Source organism: Macrobrachium nipponense, chromosome 2, assembly GCF_015104395.2.
Source record: "Macrobrachium nipponense isolate FS-2020 chromosome 2, ASM1510439v2, whole genome shotgun sequence".
Taxonomy (NCBI): Eukaryota; Metazoa; Arthropoda; class Malacostraca; order Decapoda; family Palaemonidae; genus Macrobrachium; species Macrobrachium nipponense.
In genome coordinates, this window is record NC_087201.1 from 63,271,368 (window position 1) to 63,288,657 (window position 17,290).

General features: G+C 35.5%; 1 protein-coding gene across 18 annotated transcripts in view; it reads left to right on the forward strand.

The window, feature by feature from the left end:
• LOC135220649 (tight junction protein ZO-1-like) overlaps positions 1–17,290 on the forward strand; it is a 702,643-nt gene that overhangs the window by 628,180 nt on the left and 57,173 nt on the right. For all 18 annotated transcript variants that reach the window (XR_010315743.1, XM_064257985.1, XM_064257979.1 and 15 more), the window contains 2 exons: positions 5,029–5,317; positions 11,988–12,208. Coding sequence is in view for 17 of the 18 variants with exons in the window: in XM_064257985.1 (XP_064114055.1) it covers positions 5,029–5,317; positions 11,988–12,208 (510 nt within the window). In the remaining variant the exon portion in view is untranslated. The remainder of the gene's footprint in view (positions 1–5,028; positions 5,318–11,987; positions 12,209–17,290) is intronic.

Consider the following 17,290-nt stretch of genomic DNA (forward strand, 5'->3'; position numbering starts at 1 on the left):
ACTCCTACTAAAGGCCTCTTTAAAAAATAACTATCCAAGGAAGATTGCTTCTGCCTACTTTTCACAATGTTCCTGAAACGGCTCAGGCAAACGTCATCGAACTGCGCAAGCATACAACCTGTGTAAGCCTTTTCGGGGTGTCTCTTTTCTACAAATGATTGCACCTTATGAAAAGCAGCTAGAGGATCCTTAATTTCTGCCGTTGTCATAGGGTTGTCATCCTCCTCCTCGCCGCTGCTAGAGAACTCTTCTTGAACGGCGTTATGTTGCATGGCCTCCAACTCCTTCAGGTCATCCATCGTAAGCTGCTCTTGGTGCTCCTCGAGAAGGTCACTGATGTCGTCCTCGTCGACAACCAGCCCCATGGACTTGCCGAGTGCAACGATCTCGTCAAGATCTGGTTGCGAAACAGTTTCAGGATCGTCAACTGTTCCTGAATCTGCAGCACCAGCTTCGCCCACGTTGAATCCCTCGAAGTCTCGGGCAGATACGGCATCAGGCCAAAGTTTCCTCCACGAAGAATTCAAGGTTCGCCTTGAAACCTCCTGCCGAGCTTGATCGATGAGTCGGATGCATATCACAACATCGAAATGCTCCTTCCAAAATTCATGCAAGGTGAGGTTTGTGGTATCGGTGATGTCGAAACATCTCTTGAAAAGATGTTTCGTATACAGCTTCTTGAAGTTTGATATCACTTGCGGGTCCATGGGCTGGAGGAGAGGGGTGGTGTTAGGCGGAAGATAAAGAACCTTGATAAACGAATACCCCGCTAGGATATCTTCCTCGAGGCCAGGAGGGTGAGCAGGGGCATTGTCCAACAACAGCAGACATTTCAGAGGGAGGTGCTTCTCTTCCAAGAATTTCTTCACTGTCGGGCCAAAACACAGATTTACCCACTTGGTGAACAAAAGTCTCGTTACCCAGGCTTTCGCATTAGCCCTCCACATCACTGGAAGCTTCTCCTTTAGCACTTTGTGGGCCTTGAAGGCTCGAGGAGTCTCCGAATGATAGACAAGTAGGGGCTTCACCTTGCAATCCCCACTGGCGTTTGAACAAAGTGCGAGTGTAAGCCTGTCTTTCATAGGCTTATGCCTGGGTAGCTTCTTCTCTTCCTCCGTGATGTACATCCGACGAGGCATTTTTTTCCAAAAAAGGCCAGTCTCATCACAGTTAAAGACTTGCCGAGAACTGTAGCCTTCCTTGATTGTCATCTTGTCAAACATCTTAATGAAGGCTTCGGCCGGTTTCGTGTCCGAGCTGGCCGCCTCCCCATACCGCACCACCGAATAGATGCCAGTCTGTTTACGGAATTTTTCAAACCACCCATGAGAAGCCTTGAACTCTGGGGTTGGCGTTGATTTCCCTTCTCCTCCGTCGTCTTCAGCCTAGGCAATCAAATCGCCGAAAATAGTGCTGGCCTTGTGGGAGATTGCCGTCTCGGTTATCGTATCGCCAGCGATTTCTTTGTCCTTTATCCAGACAAGAAGCAGCCTTTCCATCTCATCGAGCATGTGGCTTCTCTTGCTAGACAAAATAGTTATGCCCTTGGAAGGTGTAGCTGCTTTGATGGCATCCTTCTGCTTAAGGATGGTGCCTATTGTCGACGGATTTCGGCCATATTCCTTGGCGATCACACTCAATCGCATGCCAGCTTCATACTTTTTAATTATCTCCATTTTTGTCTCCAAAGAAAGCATCCTCTTCTTTCCAACTTCAACTTTCTTGGGACCCATGACTACGTATATACTGTACGTAATTAAGTTATGTAGTACGTATACGTATGTAGTAAAGTTCTCACACAACACGATAAAGTAGTACTACAACGAAATCACTTAACGAATTTACGTTAATAAACGAAATCGTATAGAACGAATGAATTCCGAGTGCTTACGATAACGATGATGCCGCCGAGTGGCCGAAAAAGCACGCCGCTACGTAGATGCATGATGGGATCATGGGAGAGATGCTGACCAATAGGAGAGCAGGATCTTATGGCAGTGACTCGCATCAGGAACCAATGGGAGAGCGGGAGGATGGTGGCGAGTCTACTCAGTTGGTGGCGCGCGAGTTTTAAAATTGTTATCGGTGGTCCAGGCGAATCTCGGGACTTTACAGAAACAACCTTTCGTATCCTGAACTATTTTCGTATGTAGAGCAAAAAAATCGTCGTATTTGCTTTCTTATCTCAAGTTTTTTGTAAGTTGTGCCTTTCGTATGTTGAGGTACCACTGTATTTCTGAATTAGAGGAATTTGCATTTAATTGTCTTAAAAAATCCAAAGACTTATTATTCAAAAGTCATGACAACCCACCATTCATGATCCTTGGGAGAGAAGTGGGGTTTCCTAGGACACTATACTTTGCTTGTCTAGGAAAGGGAGGAGGCAACAATTTTTGTGACTGAGAAGAAGCCGGGGAACCTTCTCCAGCAAGCACCAAGTTGATGTCCTTAATTGATGATTTCACCATCCTAGTCAATGCTAGGTGGATGGAATGTTTTGTTTCTGCAGTAAAAGGAGCCACCTATTCCAAAAAAAGAACAAATTCTTCCTTATTTTCCCTCACATGCTCTGGGTATTTGAGAATCTTCCTAATTTTCTGAATAAGATCCATAAATTTGAGGGTTTCTTCTGGAACATCCTGAGTTACACGAGTGAAACTTGAATCCACATCTGAGGAAGCTATAGGTCTAGTAAGTTTGTGATGCAGAGATTAAATTCACTGGGTCTTCTGTCTGAAATAAGGAGATGTTAGAGAATCCAAAGAATTTCGTGCTTTCCTTTTCTTATAATGTCTTGGTGAATTGTAAGGGGGAGTGCTGAGCCAAGAACTCATGGCTTTCATCAAAAGAAAACTGAGTGTGAAACCAAACATCCCCTGGAATCGTCTTCAAAGAGAAGGGGTCTTACCTTAGTTCATTGTAAGAGGAGAGGGGAGAAGACTTCCGACGTCGTTTGTGGGAAGAACAATCGTAATCTTTATATTCTGCTCTTTTGTGGTAAACATTGCTTCACGGTGCTCCTCCATTCCTGGAATGGGAGTGGGTGACATCCGAAAACTGTTCAGGCTGAGGTGTGACAGTCTGGTGTCTGGAATCCACATGTCTTACTGAGAATGCAATGTTGCTTTCTGCTCCTGGTTCAGTGCCTGGATATGCAAGGCAATGGCCGACTACTCTCTCCTTGGCGTTCTTGACATAGAGAAGTACTAAGCCAAATCACGCTTCTAGAGCGTAACCATGTGTCTCTAGATGAGGCAGAAAAACTTTCATGACGAGATAAGTGGGAATTAATTATTGGAGAGGCAATGGCAACGTTTGGTCATAGGAGGAGAAAAATTTATGAAGAAGAGGGAGGGGAGGCAGAATTTCCACTCTGTTTCACACCACTAGGCACTCTGTTTCACACCACTAGGATCTGGGACTGCTCTGGAGAGATGTTAGGAGTCCCGGTCCCCTTGCCCCTCTGGTAACCACTGGGACCCAGTACAGAGCTAGTAGGTCAAGTCTTGCTTATCTTCTTGGTTGTGCATATAGAGGCTGATAATTTCTTCTTTGGGTTAGACGAATTTGCTACTTTGTCTTTATGGAAAAGCTTTGTAAGCATCAACATCATTTCTTGTTGAATATCGGACTTGCACACCGAAGAAGGAAGAGAAGGAAGGTTCCTTCCTTAGGTTAAAGGGAATGGGGAGGAAGCAGAGATGGCAGGAGAGAAAATACACATAATGGACAGGATAAGTTCTGTTGGTTGGAGAGTTGAAGTGCCATTATCTGACCTCTTCTTAACCCCCTCCCTTGTTGTCATATCTTGCCCTCTGCATTTAAAGCACACATAACAACACAGAGGAAAAAAGAAAAGTGAGTCAACTGCAGTGAAAAAAAAACCAGTTTTTGAAGCAACGACGGCAAAGAACAAAATTGGGGGTGTCTGGCCCTGCAGGCACCTTTTATAGCTAGTGCTACTCTTAAAGCAAGTCTACCTTAGCTGTCTGTGCATGCATGCCTAAGATACTTGTATCACATGATGTTGTGGGTTTGTATGTTACCAAAAATACTAATTATTGAAGAATTAGTCATTTTTATATTTTTTACTAATGGGATTGACCAACATTGTAACAATCTCTTTACACCTATTTGTCATTTTTACATTTTTCACTAATGGGATTGACCAACATTGTAACAATCCCTTTACACCTTTTTTGTGGTTAGCTCTTTCTTTCTACCCTTTCAATGTATCTTGACAATCTAGCTTGTCCCCAGAGTAAACAGATGTGTTATTCCTTCTTTGAAGCCCATCTTCCATTCCTCAACATGGACGTTATCTATGAACCCATTGCTCATACTATAAATTTTGGGCATCAACAATCCAGTTATGCATATGAGCAAGCCTGTATTTATCAAAATACAAAAAAAATAATTAACATCATTTTAATTACTTTTGTATTTTGATAAATACAGTCTTGCTCATATGCATAACTGGATTTTTATTTATTATTTCTGGTCACAGTATAATGATGCACTAAAGGTACTATTATATTTTGTTGATGCTATTGAAACATTTGTTTCCACACACTTTCAATCTTGTTTTATCAATCTTGTTTTACATTAATATTTTTATATTTAAGAGCATTTTCACACTTTTGTCTAGTCTTGGACAGATTTTAGTCTTGTAAGAAAGTAGTTCAAGAATTATTTTCTGATATAATCCTGTGACCTTTTTTTGTAAGTTTACAATTTAGGTGTCATTTTTAGGTATGACTTGAGTTTCATTTAATATTTCTGTCTTTAGATAATGATTACTATTTAAATGTCTTATCAAAATAAACATAGAAATATTATTATTATTATTATTATTATTATTATTATTATTATTATTATTATTATTATAGTAAAACCGTATGCTATGCCTTTAGCAAATCATGTATTGAGAGTATTGAGGTGAGGTATTTTTATTTTTTTTAAGTTACATGTAAAAATTCCTTTACCTAATTTTATAAAGTCCTTGTAATACCAGTCTTTTTTTTCTAGATCATCAGATTATAAACCTGTACCCCCACCAAAGAGTAGTAACTACAAACCAGTGCCCCCACCAAAGCCAAAAAATTATAAACCACAACCACCAGGAAGTAATCCAATTACTATGGAAGGCGGTTTGAGCGGTTGGGATGTATATGATGGTCGTAAATTGCATGACAGAGGAAATTATCATACCACAAGTAATGGAGGTTTAAGTGATGACTATAGCGGGCTTGACAGTGGCCAGGGCAGTAGTTTAGATAGAAAATATGACACATTTGGTCGTTCTTCGTACAGTAAGGTGGGTATTACGTTGCTTTCTTTTCAGATTTACTAGAGTATTAGGGTTCATACACAATATAGGATTCCTAATATTTTACATATATTTAGAGGAGAAAATAAGCCATGCCAGCTATTCAGAATCAATGGGTAAGGACCTAGCAATAATTACCAAGCACATATACTGAATCGGAGTAAAGCACTTTCAAAGAGAAGAAAGTCCGCTTCCTTTTTCTCTTCAACACCTTACAATGATTCCAGTCTTGCTCTGATGCAGAGTTTTAGATTGCAACTACTATATATTGTATGTACAGTATGGTCCCCAATTATGCGAGATTTTGGTCAAAGCACAGCCTCACAGAACTGAAAAATCGCAGATTTCAATACACATACCTTATGGGAATAATTCCATTAGGGCCAAGGCAAACAGCAACTTACCCAGTCAAACTTTTTTACTACCCTTTGTCAATACTTTATGTGTACTATACTGTATTTTTTTTCTGATACAAAATTGTTCTTATGGATAAATAAAACTAAAAAGTCTTTAAAGTTTTATTAACTTGAAAAGTTTAAAATTACCCCCCAAGATGGTGAAAATTCCCACACACAGACACTGCCACCATTGGGTGGAACACTATATATATATATATATATATATATATATATATATATATATATATATATATATATATATATATATATATATATATACTATAGTCATATGTAATGTATATATGTGTATATATAATATATCTATATATATATATATGTATATATATATATATATATATATATTTATTTAATATATATATATACGATATATAGAGATATATGTGATATATATATATATATATATATATATATATAATAATTATATGTATATATATATATTTATATTTATAATATTTCTATCTATATATATATATATATATATAAATATATTATATATATTATTTATATATATATATATTTATATATATCTAGTATTATATATATATATATATATATGTATATATAATATATTTAATTATGTATATTATTTATTTATATATAGATAATATATCCTATATATATATCTATATGTTATATATATTTATATATATATATATATATATATTTATATATATCTATATATATATATATATATATATATCGATATTTATATGTATATATATATATATATATATGTATATATATATGTAATATATATATATATATATATTATCTATATTATAATTATCTATATAAGTTTATAATTATATATATATCTATATTATACTAGATATATATATATATATAATTTATAAAGATATATATATATATATATATATATATATATATATATATTATATATATTATAATATTATATATATTTATAAATTATAATATTATATATATTAGATATATCTATATATATATATATATATATATAATATATAAATATATATATATATAATTTTTTTGAAATATAATATATCTATATATCTCTATGTATATATATATATATATATACCATATATATATATATATATATATATATATATATATCATATATATATATATATATATATATCTATATAATATATATTTCTATATTTATATCTATATAATTATATATATATAATCACACTCACACACTCACACACACATGCACAAACAAATATTTACTCTATTTTGGGTATACAATAATATACCAAGAAAACTTTCTTGAGATTAGATGTTTCCAAATTATATATAATGACTGTAGAGCAGTTGAAGAGTTGCAGGAGGGGCCCAGTTTTTATGCCAGTACCAGTGCCTGAAAGGATGATGCTTAAGGGGGCCGGCCGGCTAATGCCATTCTTTAAGGACAGGACTTTCATATTCATACCAATTAACCCTTAAACGCCTAAGTGGTATAATAAAAATCGTCTCCCGTATGCCTAGGGGGTCTCGGAGTGAGCGCCGAAGCGGAAAATTTTTTTTTTCAAAAAATCACAGCGCGCTTAGTTTTCAAGATTAAGAGTTCATTTTTGGCTTCTTTTTTGTCATTGCCTGAAGTTTAGTATGCAAACATCAGAAATGAAAAAAAATATCATTATCATATAAAAATAATGTGATATATGATAGCGCAAAAACAAAATTTCATATATAATTGTATTCAAATCATGCTGTGAGCAAAACGGTTAAAGCTAACGAGTTAATTTTTTATTGTTGTATTGTACACTAAATTGCAATCATTTTGGTATATAACACATTGTAAATTGATGAAAGCAACACAAGAGAAAATTTTATCACAAAATGATGCATGAATTTGTAATGCGCGGATGTAAAAAAATTTTCCAAAAATTCACCATAAATCTAAATATTGTTCTAGAGACTTCCAATTTGTTTCAAAATGAAGATAAATGATTGAATATTACTATACCGTAAGAGTTTTAGCTTACAATTGTAGTTTTCGACATTTCGGACGAGTTTAAGTTGACAGAATGTCGAATTTTTTGTTATATATTTTTTTATATGCAAATAGTACTTCAAAAATGGGAAAAGCTTTAACCTTCAATTATTTTTTGTTGTATTCTAAATGTAATTGCGCACATTTTCATATATAAAACTCTATGAAACGCCTAATATGAAATGGAGCAAATATTCCGAGAATGTGACGTATGCATTTCGGAGATTTGCGGCGGAAAATCCACACGCGGAGGGAAGGAAAGTTTTTTTTTTTAAATTCACCATAAATCTAAATATTGTGCTAAAGACTTCGAATTTATTTCAAAATGAAGATAAATGTCTGAATATTACTAGACTGTAAGAGTTTTAGCTTACAATTGCGTTTTTTACCATTTCAGTAGAGTCAAAGTTGACCAAATGTGTTTTTTTTCTATTTATCGTGATTTATATGCAAATATTTCGAAAATGAGAGAAGCTACAACCTTCAATTATTTGTTGTATTCTACATGAAATTGCGCACATTTTCATATATAAAACTTTATGTAACGGCTAATTTAAAATGGTGCAAACATTACGATAATCGCACGTATGATTTTTTCGGAATAGTTACCGCGCAGACGTAAGGAAAATGTTTTTTTTTTTTTCATAAATTCACCATAAATCGAAATATTGTGCTAGAGACTTATAATTTGTTGCAAAATGAAGGTAAATGCTTGAATATTACTAGAATATAAGCGTTTTAGCTTACAATTGCGTTTTTCTACCATTTCGGTAGAGTCAAAGTTGACCGAAGGTTGAAATTTTGGCACTTATTGTTATTTATATGTAAATATTTCAAAACTGATAAAAGCTACAACCATGGGTTGTTTTTAGTTGTACAGGCAGTCCCCGGGTTACGACGGTGTCGGCTTACGACGTTCTGAGGTTTCGACGCTTGTCAATAGACGTTATTTCCAGGGATACGACGCATGTTCCATGGTTACGACGCATGTTCCAGGGTTACGACGCCTACAACGCTCATCTGGGAGATGAAATATGACACCAAAAATGCAAAATAATCAATATTTGAATTTTTTTTTATGAAAAATGCCATAAGAATGCAGTTTACATAGTTTTCAATGCACCCAAAGCCTTAAAAGTAAGGTTTTCTTAGGATTTTTGACGATGTTCCGGCTTACGACGATTTTCGGCTTAAGACGCGTCTCAAGAACGGAACCCCCGTCGTAACCCGGGGACCGCCTGTATTGTGCATGAAATTGCGCACATTTTCATATATAAAACTTTATGTAACGGCTAATTTAAAATGGTGCAAACATTACGACAATCGCACGTATGATTTTTTCGGAAGAGTTACCGTGCGGACATAAGGAAAAAGTTTTTTTCATAAATTCACCATAAATCAAAATATTGTGCTAGAAACTTCCAATTTGTGTAAAATGAAGGTAAATGATTGAATATTACTAAAATATAAGAGTTTTAGCTTACAAATTGCGTTTTTCTACCATTTCGGTAGAGTCAAAGTTGACCAAAGGTTGAAATTTTGGCACTTATCGTTATTTATATGAAAATATTTCAAAATTGATAAAAGCTACAATCATGAGTATTTTTTTGTATTCTACATGAAAATGTGCACATTTTCATATTTAATACTCTATGTAACGGCTAATTTAAAATGGTGCAAAAATTATGTCAAAGTGACGAAATAATTTCTGAGATGTGTCACTGATACTCTTTAGTGCGATAAGAAAGAAATTCGCGCTTGCGCACCTGCGTAACGATTGTAAACAAAACAACGCCTTGATCTGTGAACTCCCAGCATCCCCCAAGGCGCGTGATTCAAAAGTTTTCGGCTGGTAGGCCTATAAGTATTTTTCCGCGAATTTTTAAAAAAACTTTTCTATGTCGACGTAAATTACGTCCGGTTGGCACCCAAAAGACAATTTATCTCGACGTAAAATACATCCAATAGGCGTTTAGGGGTTAATAAGGTGACTTGGGACATCTCCAAACTGTATATGATTTTCGCCTCTGACCTTCGGTTTTGTGACGCCAGGGCGATTTATCCCGAAAATAACAATTTTTCAAATTCTATCTCCTCCCTTGATATTTAATATGAAGACCTGGGATTACTACCATATATAGACCTGATGTAGACCTCCAATGGAATGAGGAGTTTTTTTTCTAAAAGTAATTTTTTTTGCTAGATATGAATTTTTCATTATGGTAAAAAAATAAACCCTACCCTAAATATTAGAGCTAAACATAAATTGCATAAAAGGGCTTAATTTGATTGTTCTATAATGTCTTTCTGAGTTGTATACCAAATTCCAATGTCATAGATTTAAAACTAAGTGAGAAGATAGATTTTGAAGGTCAATAACTATAGTTTTGAGATACGGGCGGTCAAAGTTTTTCTTCGTATTTTTATAATGACAACGTTAATAAATGATTATTTTGAATGTATATTTCTTTTTTGTGTATTAATAAACCAAAACTATTTTATTTTTCATAATTTAATGATAAATGATGATCCCTTTGCTCACATATCTTAGCTTGGGGCACTCCGTCAGGCAAGACGGGGCACTCCTTCCTACGCAACTCTCTCTCTCTCCTTCACTAACTCGGCTTATTACAGCGAATTTTCTTCTTCTGTATGTTAGCTAGATGTTTTCCTAGTATTTTCCGTTTTGGCATGAAATTCTTGCCGAAACAAAGATAAGCAAACGTAAATGCAAGAGAATGTCAAGAGGTGAAATTCGAAGTTGTACTCTCTTTTTATAAAGACAGTGTTAATAAATCATGATTATTATGAATTTCATATTCCTTTTTGGGTATTAATAAACCAAAACTATGTTATTTATCATAAATTAAGATCCCTTTGCTCAAAGATCGTAGCCTGGGGGACAGTGTGATGTGTGTTTCAGGCAAGACGGGGGCGTTTACATACTACGCAACCCTCCCTCTCTCTCTCTCTTCACTAACTACACTAATATTGCATATATTATGATATTCTGTAATCATATTAGAGCGAATTTTCTTCGTCTTTATGTTAGCAAGATGTTTTCCCTGTCTTTTCTTCATTGGCATGATGAAATTCTTGCCAAAACATAGATAAACACATGTAAAAGCAAGTGAATGTCAGAGAAGAAATTCGAACGTGTAGACTACTTGAAGTATGTGCTCGCACTGAATCATGGGATATTCCCCGACCCGAGTCCCCTCTGCGACTCACGGAATCACTACAGATGCCATTTCTCACAATTTCTTTGACAATAATTATCAAAATTGACAATAACAGAAGAAATATTGCATTTTCTTGTACGGATGAATGTTTAAGTAAGAGGAATTTTGACGAAATATTTCGTATACATATTCTCAATTGCCATATGAAGCTCAATGAATTTTTTCATGACTTTGCATTTTATGCCCTATACCCCCATATAAGTATAAGGGTTCCGGCCGGCCCCCTTAACCCCTGATCATGGTAATGCTCCTTTTTGGAATTGCCCTTCTCAACATCATCCTTCTTGGACTCATCTGCTTTGTCCTCTCTTTTAAGTGGCAATTCATACTTTTATAATGACTGGGTAAGTATCAAACTGTTTTTAGAAATAAATTCAAGTTTTTGTACAAATCCATTGACTCTGTTGCTCTGTCAGACAAAGATTAGTGTAGTATAATGAACATCAGGTAATATGGAATTGGATTAGCATGTGTGTTGGAACTTATTACTGGAACTGTTACTTTGTTCACTTGGATGCATCCTGCATAGTTGAAGATTATTTTATGGTGAATAGCTTTTTATAAACACTAGTTTTTATTAGAAAAATGCAGCATTTTGTAGATATGCACTACGCAATGGGCTGATATTGATAAGAGGAACTTATGGAATCTGGAAGTGGCTTACCCTATTTGCTAATTCTCTCTCAGTAAGCATAGGGTATCCCAACTTCCACCAGTGCTGACTGTTTGGCGCGGTTATCAGCACCAATAACCGGTTTATGATGCCTCTGTTACGTATGTATCAGCACTGATAATTAGAAATTGGCCGAAAATGGCCAATTATTGGCTCTAGACAAGTCCCATAAAACAGGATTACCGATAATCGGGGACTGCCTGTTTAGAAAATGTTAATTTTATTATTTATGCTAAGTACTAATATAAGTGAAATTTAATTAGGTTAAGTGAAGAATATATTTTAAAAGTAAGTTTACATAAGGAAAATACTTCCCCTATTAACAATGATATGGCTATTTCAGGCTGCTACAAGTGGTAGAAGTGGCTACTACCTCAATGTTCCTCCACCATGGGATATGGTTAGTGGTGGTGGTCAGCATGGAGGAGGTGGACCAGGTGGACGTGACCTCCCAAACCATGATCACAGAGGGAGTGCGTTTGAGTTGTATAAGAAGCCTCCAGATCCTCGAGGACCACCTGGCAGTCAACCAGGGCCACCTTTAAATGCTGACCTTGGTAACAGGTAAGAGTTGCTTGTAGTGTCATTTACAGATAGCAAGTTTCTTCATATTCATTTTGTATATCTGTGCAACATCTGGTAAGTACGTAGTTTCTAAAGATTTTTATGCATTATATGCAGTATGTGAGTTACGCATTCAAGAGATTTTTGGGAGAAAGTAACTAATAGGTGTAGTTATCCTCCTGGCATAATATTGTATAATGTATTTACGTAGATTATGTATTTAAGTAACATTTCATGAATTGATTATCTGGTCGGCTTTTCCTAGCAAAGAACTAAAATAACAATATAGAAAAATATAAGGATACAGGAATGAGTCATAGTCTAATATAATATTGATGATACATATTAAGATAAGTTTTTCTAAAATGATTGTGGACTCAAAAAGTTTTTTTTTTTTAATTTCCTATTATTATTAAGTGCAGGGTAGTTTGGTAATGGAATATTGGATTTGTATCCAGTCCTTTCAGAATCTGTTCATGGTATTGATTTTATTTAGAACATAGAGTATAGAATTATGTAAAATAAACTGCTATTTTTTATTAACGGTTACAAAACTTAATTTTATTTTACATAATTTGTGGGTCTTATAGGGTGTGGATTGTATTCATTTTCAGTTGAAAACTATAGTTATTAACTCCTTAGGTAATTGAATATTGATTACTTGACTCATTCTTTTTTGTTTCTACCCATGTTTATATATTAAATGATTAATTTAAATTAATATTTTTCAACCTTTTTTGGGGGCAATAAACACCCTTCCATGATTAGGTTATACGTAGGTTAGATATATGTGGCATGATAAAGTGAAAGAAAAATGGCTTATCAAAGAATGACTTCAGGTTGTAAATAAAAGGATTTTTTTTTATGTAGAAGGTGGTCAGAGATAAATTAAAATTTTAAATTACTGCATATCTGCTTAATGACAAATGTATTGCAGCATAATTCTGGTATTAAGGCACACCTGTTTAAAGCCAAATGTGTTGAGCTGTTGTGATTTGGTGCTGGGTGTTGTTGGTCTTGAAATCATGTTCTGAGGATGAACTTACCTAAAATACAGCATATTGTACAATATTTTAGGCTTTAAGAAACTTAAAACATACATAGTTCCATTTTGTTCAACATTGATCATTATTTTATGGTGTAGTCACTGTTCGTCCTCAAAGGAGTTACACTCTCATGGCCCCCTCAGGACTCTATAAGATAGACCAACCAATTACAAAGGATTCTCTTATAGTTGGTCTCGGCCAGATTATTGTTTGTTGGCACAGTGATAGAATGTAAAGGACTCAGGACAGGAGGGCTCTATCTCTTGTCCTACAACGATTTACCTAGGCTCTATGTCTTACTTGTACAGCTGTGACAGCATAAGTCAGCACCATCTCTATTACACTGTTGTCTGTCCAAGAGTTCACTAGTCCCCAGGATGTACTCCAGAAATTGTATTAGAATACTCATAGTATTTTCACCCACATTAAGTGAGTCAAGCTAAATAAACTTAATTTTAAGACCCAGTGAAAAGTTTTAGTGTCTACAGATTTTATTGGGAGCCAGTAGGCCTCTTGCAAGGCAAGAAGTTAGGAGATAGTTGATCGCTAGACTACACTGTCATTGCTGTGCTGTTTTTTTGTAACAGTGAGAATTAGCATTAAGGCAATAATATTAGACAATTTTGTAATTGAAATGTATTATATAATGCCCTTTTAACATTGATAGATACTAATTTGAAGTTACCAAAAGGGTAAATCGGGGTAGCCTAACTTCTTGTTTAGGAATCATAGCCGTGATGGTAGTTCCCAATCATGCTTGACTTACATGCCTTATTGTTTACTAAAGGCTATTATTTCCTTTGCAGTATTTATAATCAAACTACATAATGGTTTGGTGATATCAATGGTTCCCCAGTTATCCTTAATATTATTGGGATTGTTTCCAATGTTAAAGGAATGTATTTGTGTGTATCTACTTCCTACGGGTAATACTCCAATGATAGTGACATCACAGGTTTTGAGAATTTGTTGTGATGTTTATATTTTCCTAAGGGAATACAAAAGTATTTTTCGCCATGGTGAACTTTGTCTAAAATTTTAAAATCTTGAAGGTAATGATTTTGTAAATTTTTGGTACAATAATTAACATATGACAAATTTTTAACCAATTTGTATTTTTCATAACTAAGAAACCTGAGTTCTTAACATTTGGATAATACTAGTGCCAAGCTGCAAACCTGTAGAATTAATAAAAAAAACTTGTGAGATCCAGGGACTATTGGCATCTGTACCAGGTCATGGGGTATTGTGGTTCCCAGAATGCCTTTGGTGTCCCGTGACCTATCAGTACTCGTCCAATCCAGTTTAGACTGTTAGAGGGGTGGTTCAAGGTGGACCTTATCTGTTAAGACCTCAGGTTTGTTAGTTATGAAAAATACAAATTGGTTAAAAATTTGTCATTTGCTCTTATACAAAACAAACCTTCGGTCTTAACTTTAGGATAGACTTACTTTTTGGTGGGAGGTAAGTCTCTATAACCGACTGGGAGTTTGCCACCTTTGTCCATTTCCGAATAGATGTATTCTAAGACTATGGACTATAACCTTTGAACCAAAGATATATGAGAATATATTTGTTTTCCTCTCTGGGTGTTTCATATAATGCCATGGCTTAGTGCATTACAGAAGGTGGGGAGCTATCCGTTCTCATAAACCACTCTTCTCCCTGTACCTGGATCTATTATCCCCCCCCTCTCTTCCTATTATTGAGAGGAGTGTGTTGCTACTGAAAAGTATCCTATGCTCTAGAATATCTTTACAGTATGGCTGTCTACCTCACCTGCATCTAGTCCTCCATTCCAGCTCATGATGGTACTCTCTCTTACTACCAGTAGGTAAAGGAGTAGTTAGAAAAGTAATTAAGGAGGAAGACCAGTCATCTCATTCATTCTACTTTCATACCTTCATCTTAGACTAGACACTTAACTGACACGCCAGGGGTACTGGATGAGCTATACCACTTGTTGGGCAGCCACCACTGGACCCAAGGAAAAAGTGTCCAAGGATCTATGGGCAACATCTTTTAAATAAAAGGAAGTGAAGGTTGTTTGGCGTTGCCAAAAACCAGCTTTCAAAATCCTCTCCACAGACATATTTTCCTTGAATGCCAAAGAAGTACTCAAGCCCCTGATGTCATGAGCTCTAGCTCTCTCCAGGCTATTTGACCTTCCGTCTCATGTCATGTATGCATTCCTGATCGTTTCTCCCAACCAAAACGATATTGTGTTCCTGGACACTGCCTTCTTGTTCCGTCCTGTACTCACAAAAAGCCTTCGGCATCCCGGCCTGAGATGCCACGTTCTTCTTAAGTACGCTCTTAGTACTCTGACAGGGCATACCAGCATTTCTTCCAGATCATTGTCCACAAATTCTCCCAGAGAAGCTATGAAAAACAAGTCGAATCTACCATCCAATACTGATGGGTTTTGAGTTTTGGCAATGAATTCTTGGACAAACTTGAAAACCATAGACTTCCAACTTCTTGAATGCTTCACCACATATGACAGACCATGCAGCTCCATCACTCTTGAGGTTGAGGCTAGAGCCAATAGGAAGACTGCCTTCAGGGTCAAGCTTCTATCTGTGGACTGTTGCAATGGCTTGTATGGGGGTTTTGTAAGGCTGCTCAGTACCATGTCAAATCCCAATTTATGGCTTTTAGTTCCTTCGGGGAACAGGACTGCTCAAAACTCTTCATTAACATAGCCATTTCCCATGAAGAAGAAATGTCCACACTTTCCATACGCAGAACTGAAGCTAGAGCAGCCCTGTATCCCTTTACAGTAGATAGCGGCAGGGGTTCCGTTCCTGGCCGCCGACGCTAAGTGATTTTCGACACTAAGCGATTTTAAAGCCTACGGGCACCGCACACCTTCTTACAAATTCTAGACCAGTTAACAGTGCCCTAGACCAGTCAAACGGCGCTGTAATCCTGCAATGGCACATTAAGTAAAATTATATTTATGTAGTATAGTACTATAAAATTTACTGTACAGTAGTACTGTACAGTACATTATAGTATTATGAATAGTACTGTAAAGTGAAAAAAGCCTAGCTTTGATCCTTTCGGTGTCTAGAGTATATAAAGATATAATAAGGTTTTATACAGTGTACAGGTAGCTGTAACGTTCAATTTATGATATTCGTCTTACGATAATTCGATTTTATGAGAGACCAAATTACAATAGCCTAATTTTATCCCATCTTCTAGTCACATAAGTTCTAAAACAGCAAAAGAGAATGACGAAAGTATGGTTTTAATGTTATACTCGTTGCGTAAACTTGTGCAGCCATAAACAACCGAACGACAAACAACTTTTTTTTCTAAGTACAACTGAATTGGATAACATCCGTTTGGCTTGTATTTTAATCATCATACTATAGGACACTATGTATTACCGTAGTTGTTATAAATGACGTTATTTAGAATAGAACTGAGATATCTTAATGTAATAACTTTATTCGCTATAGTAGATCAAAGGTCAGTATAGATCAAAGATCAATCGGGAAATATACTGTTAAACTTAAACCTAGTTATAGCTGAAGCTGAGAAAACTTGTTCAAGCTGCTAATGACTATTATTGTGCATCAGCAACAAGGATAAAACTCCAGTAAATGTATGTCATCAAACACAACCATAGATAAAATTGAGATAAAATAATTTTAATCAAAACTACTGTGGTTGAAAGAACACATTTGACTGTTGGTTTCACGCCGATATAAGATAAATAACGTAAAGTTTGTTTTACGATGACATATAGGAAAATTGCGAACGGAATCACATATTTTTTTTTATGTAATAAACGTGCCGCCAATGTAATCTGTTAGCGAAAAAAAATTAGTTATATTCAATTCACATTTCCACCTAAAAACACGTTGTATAAGGAAAAATAACCTTGTCTCATATAAGTCAAGTATCTAGATATTTGTTTATGCTAACTAGAAGCAAGAAAATTCGCTCAGAATTGCATTAAATATGGCAAAACGAACTTTTATTCACCATCAGCTGATTTCAAACCAAAACATTGGCTACTCCG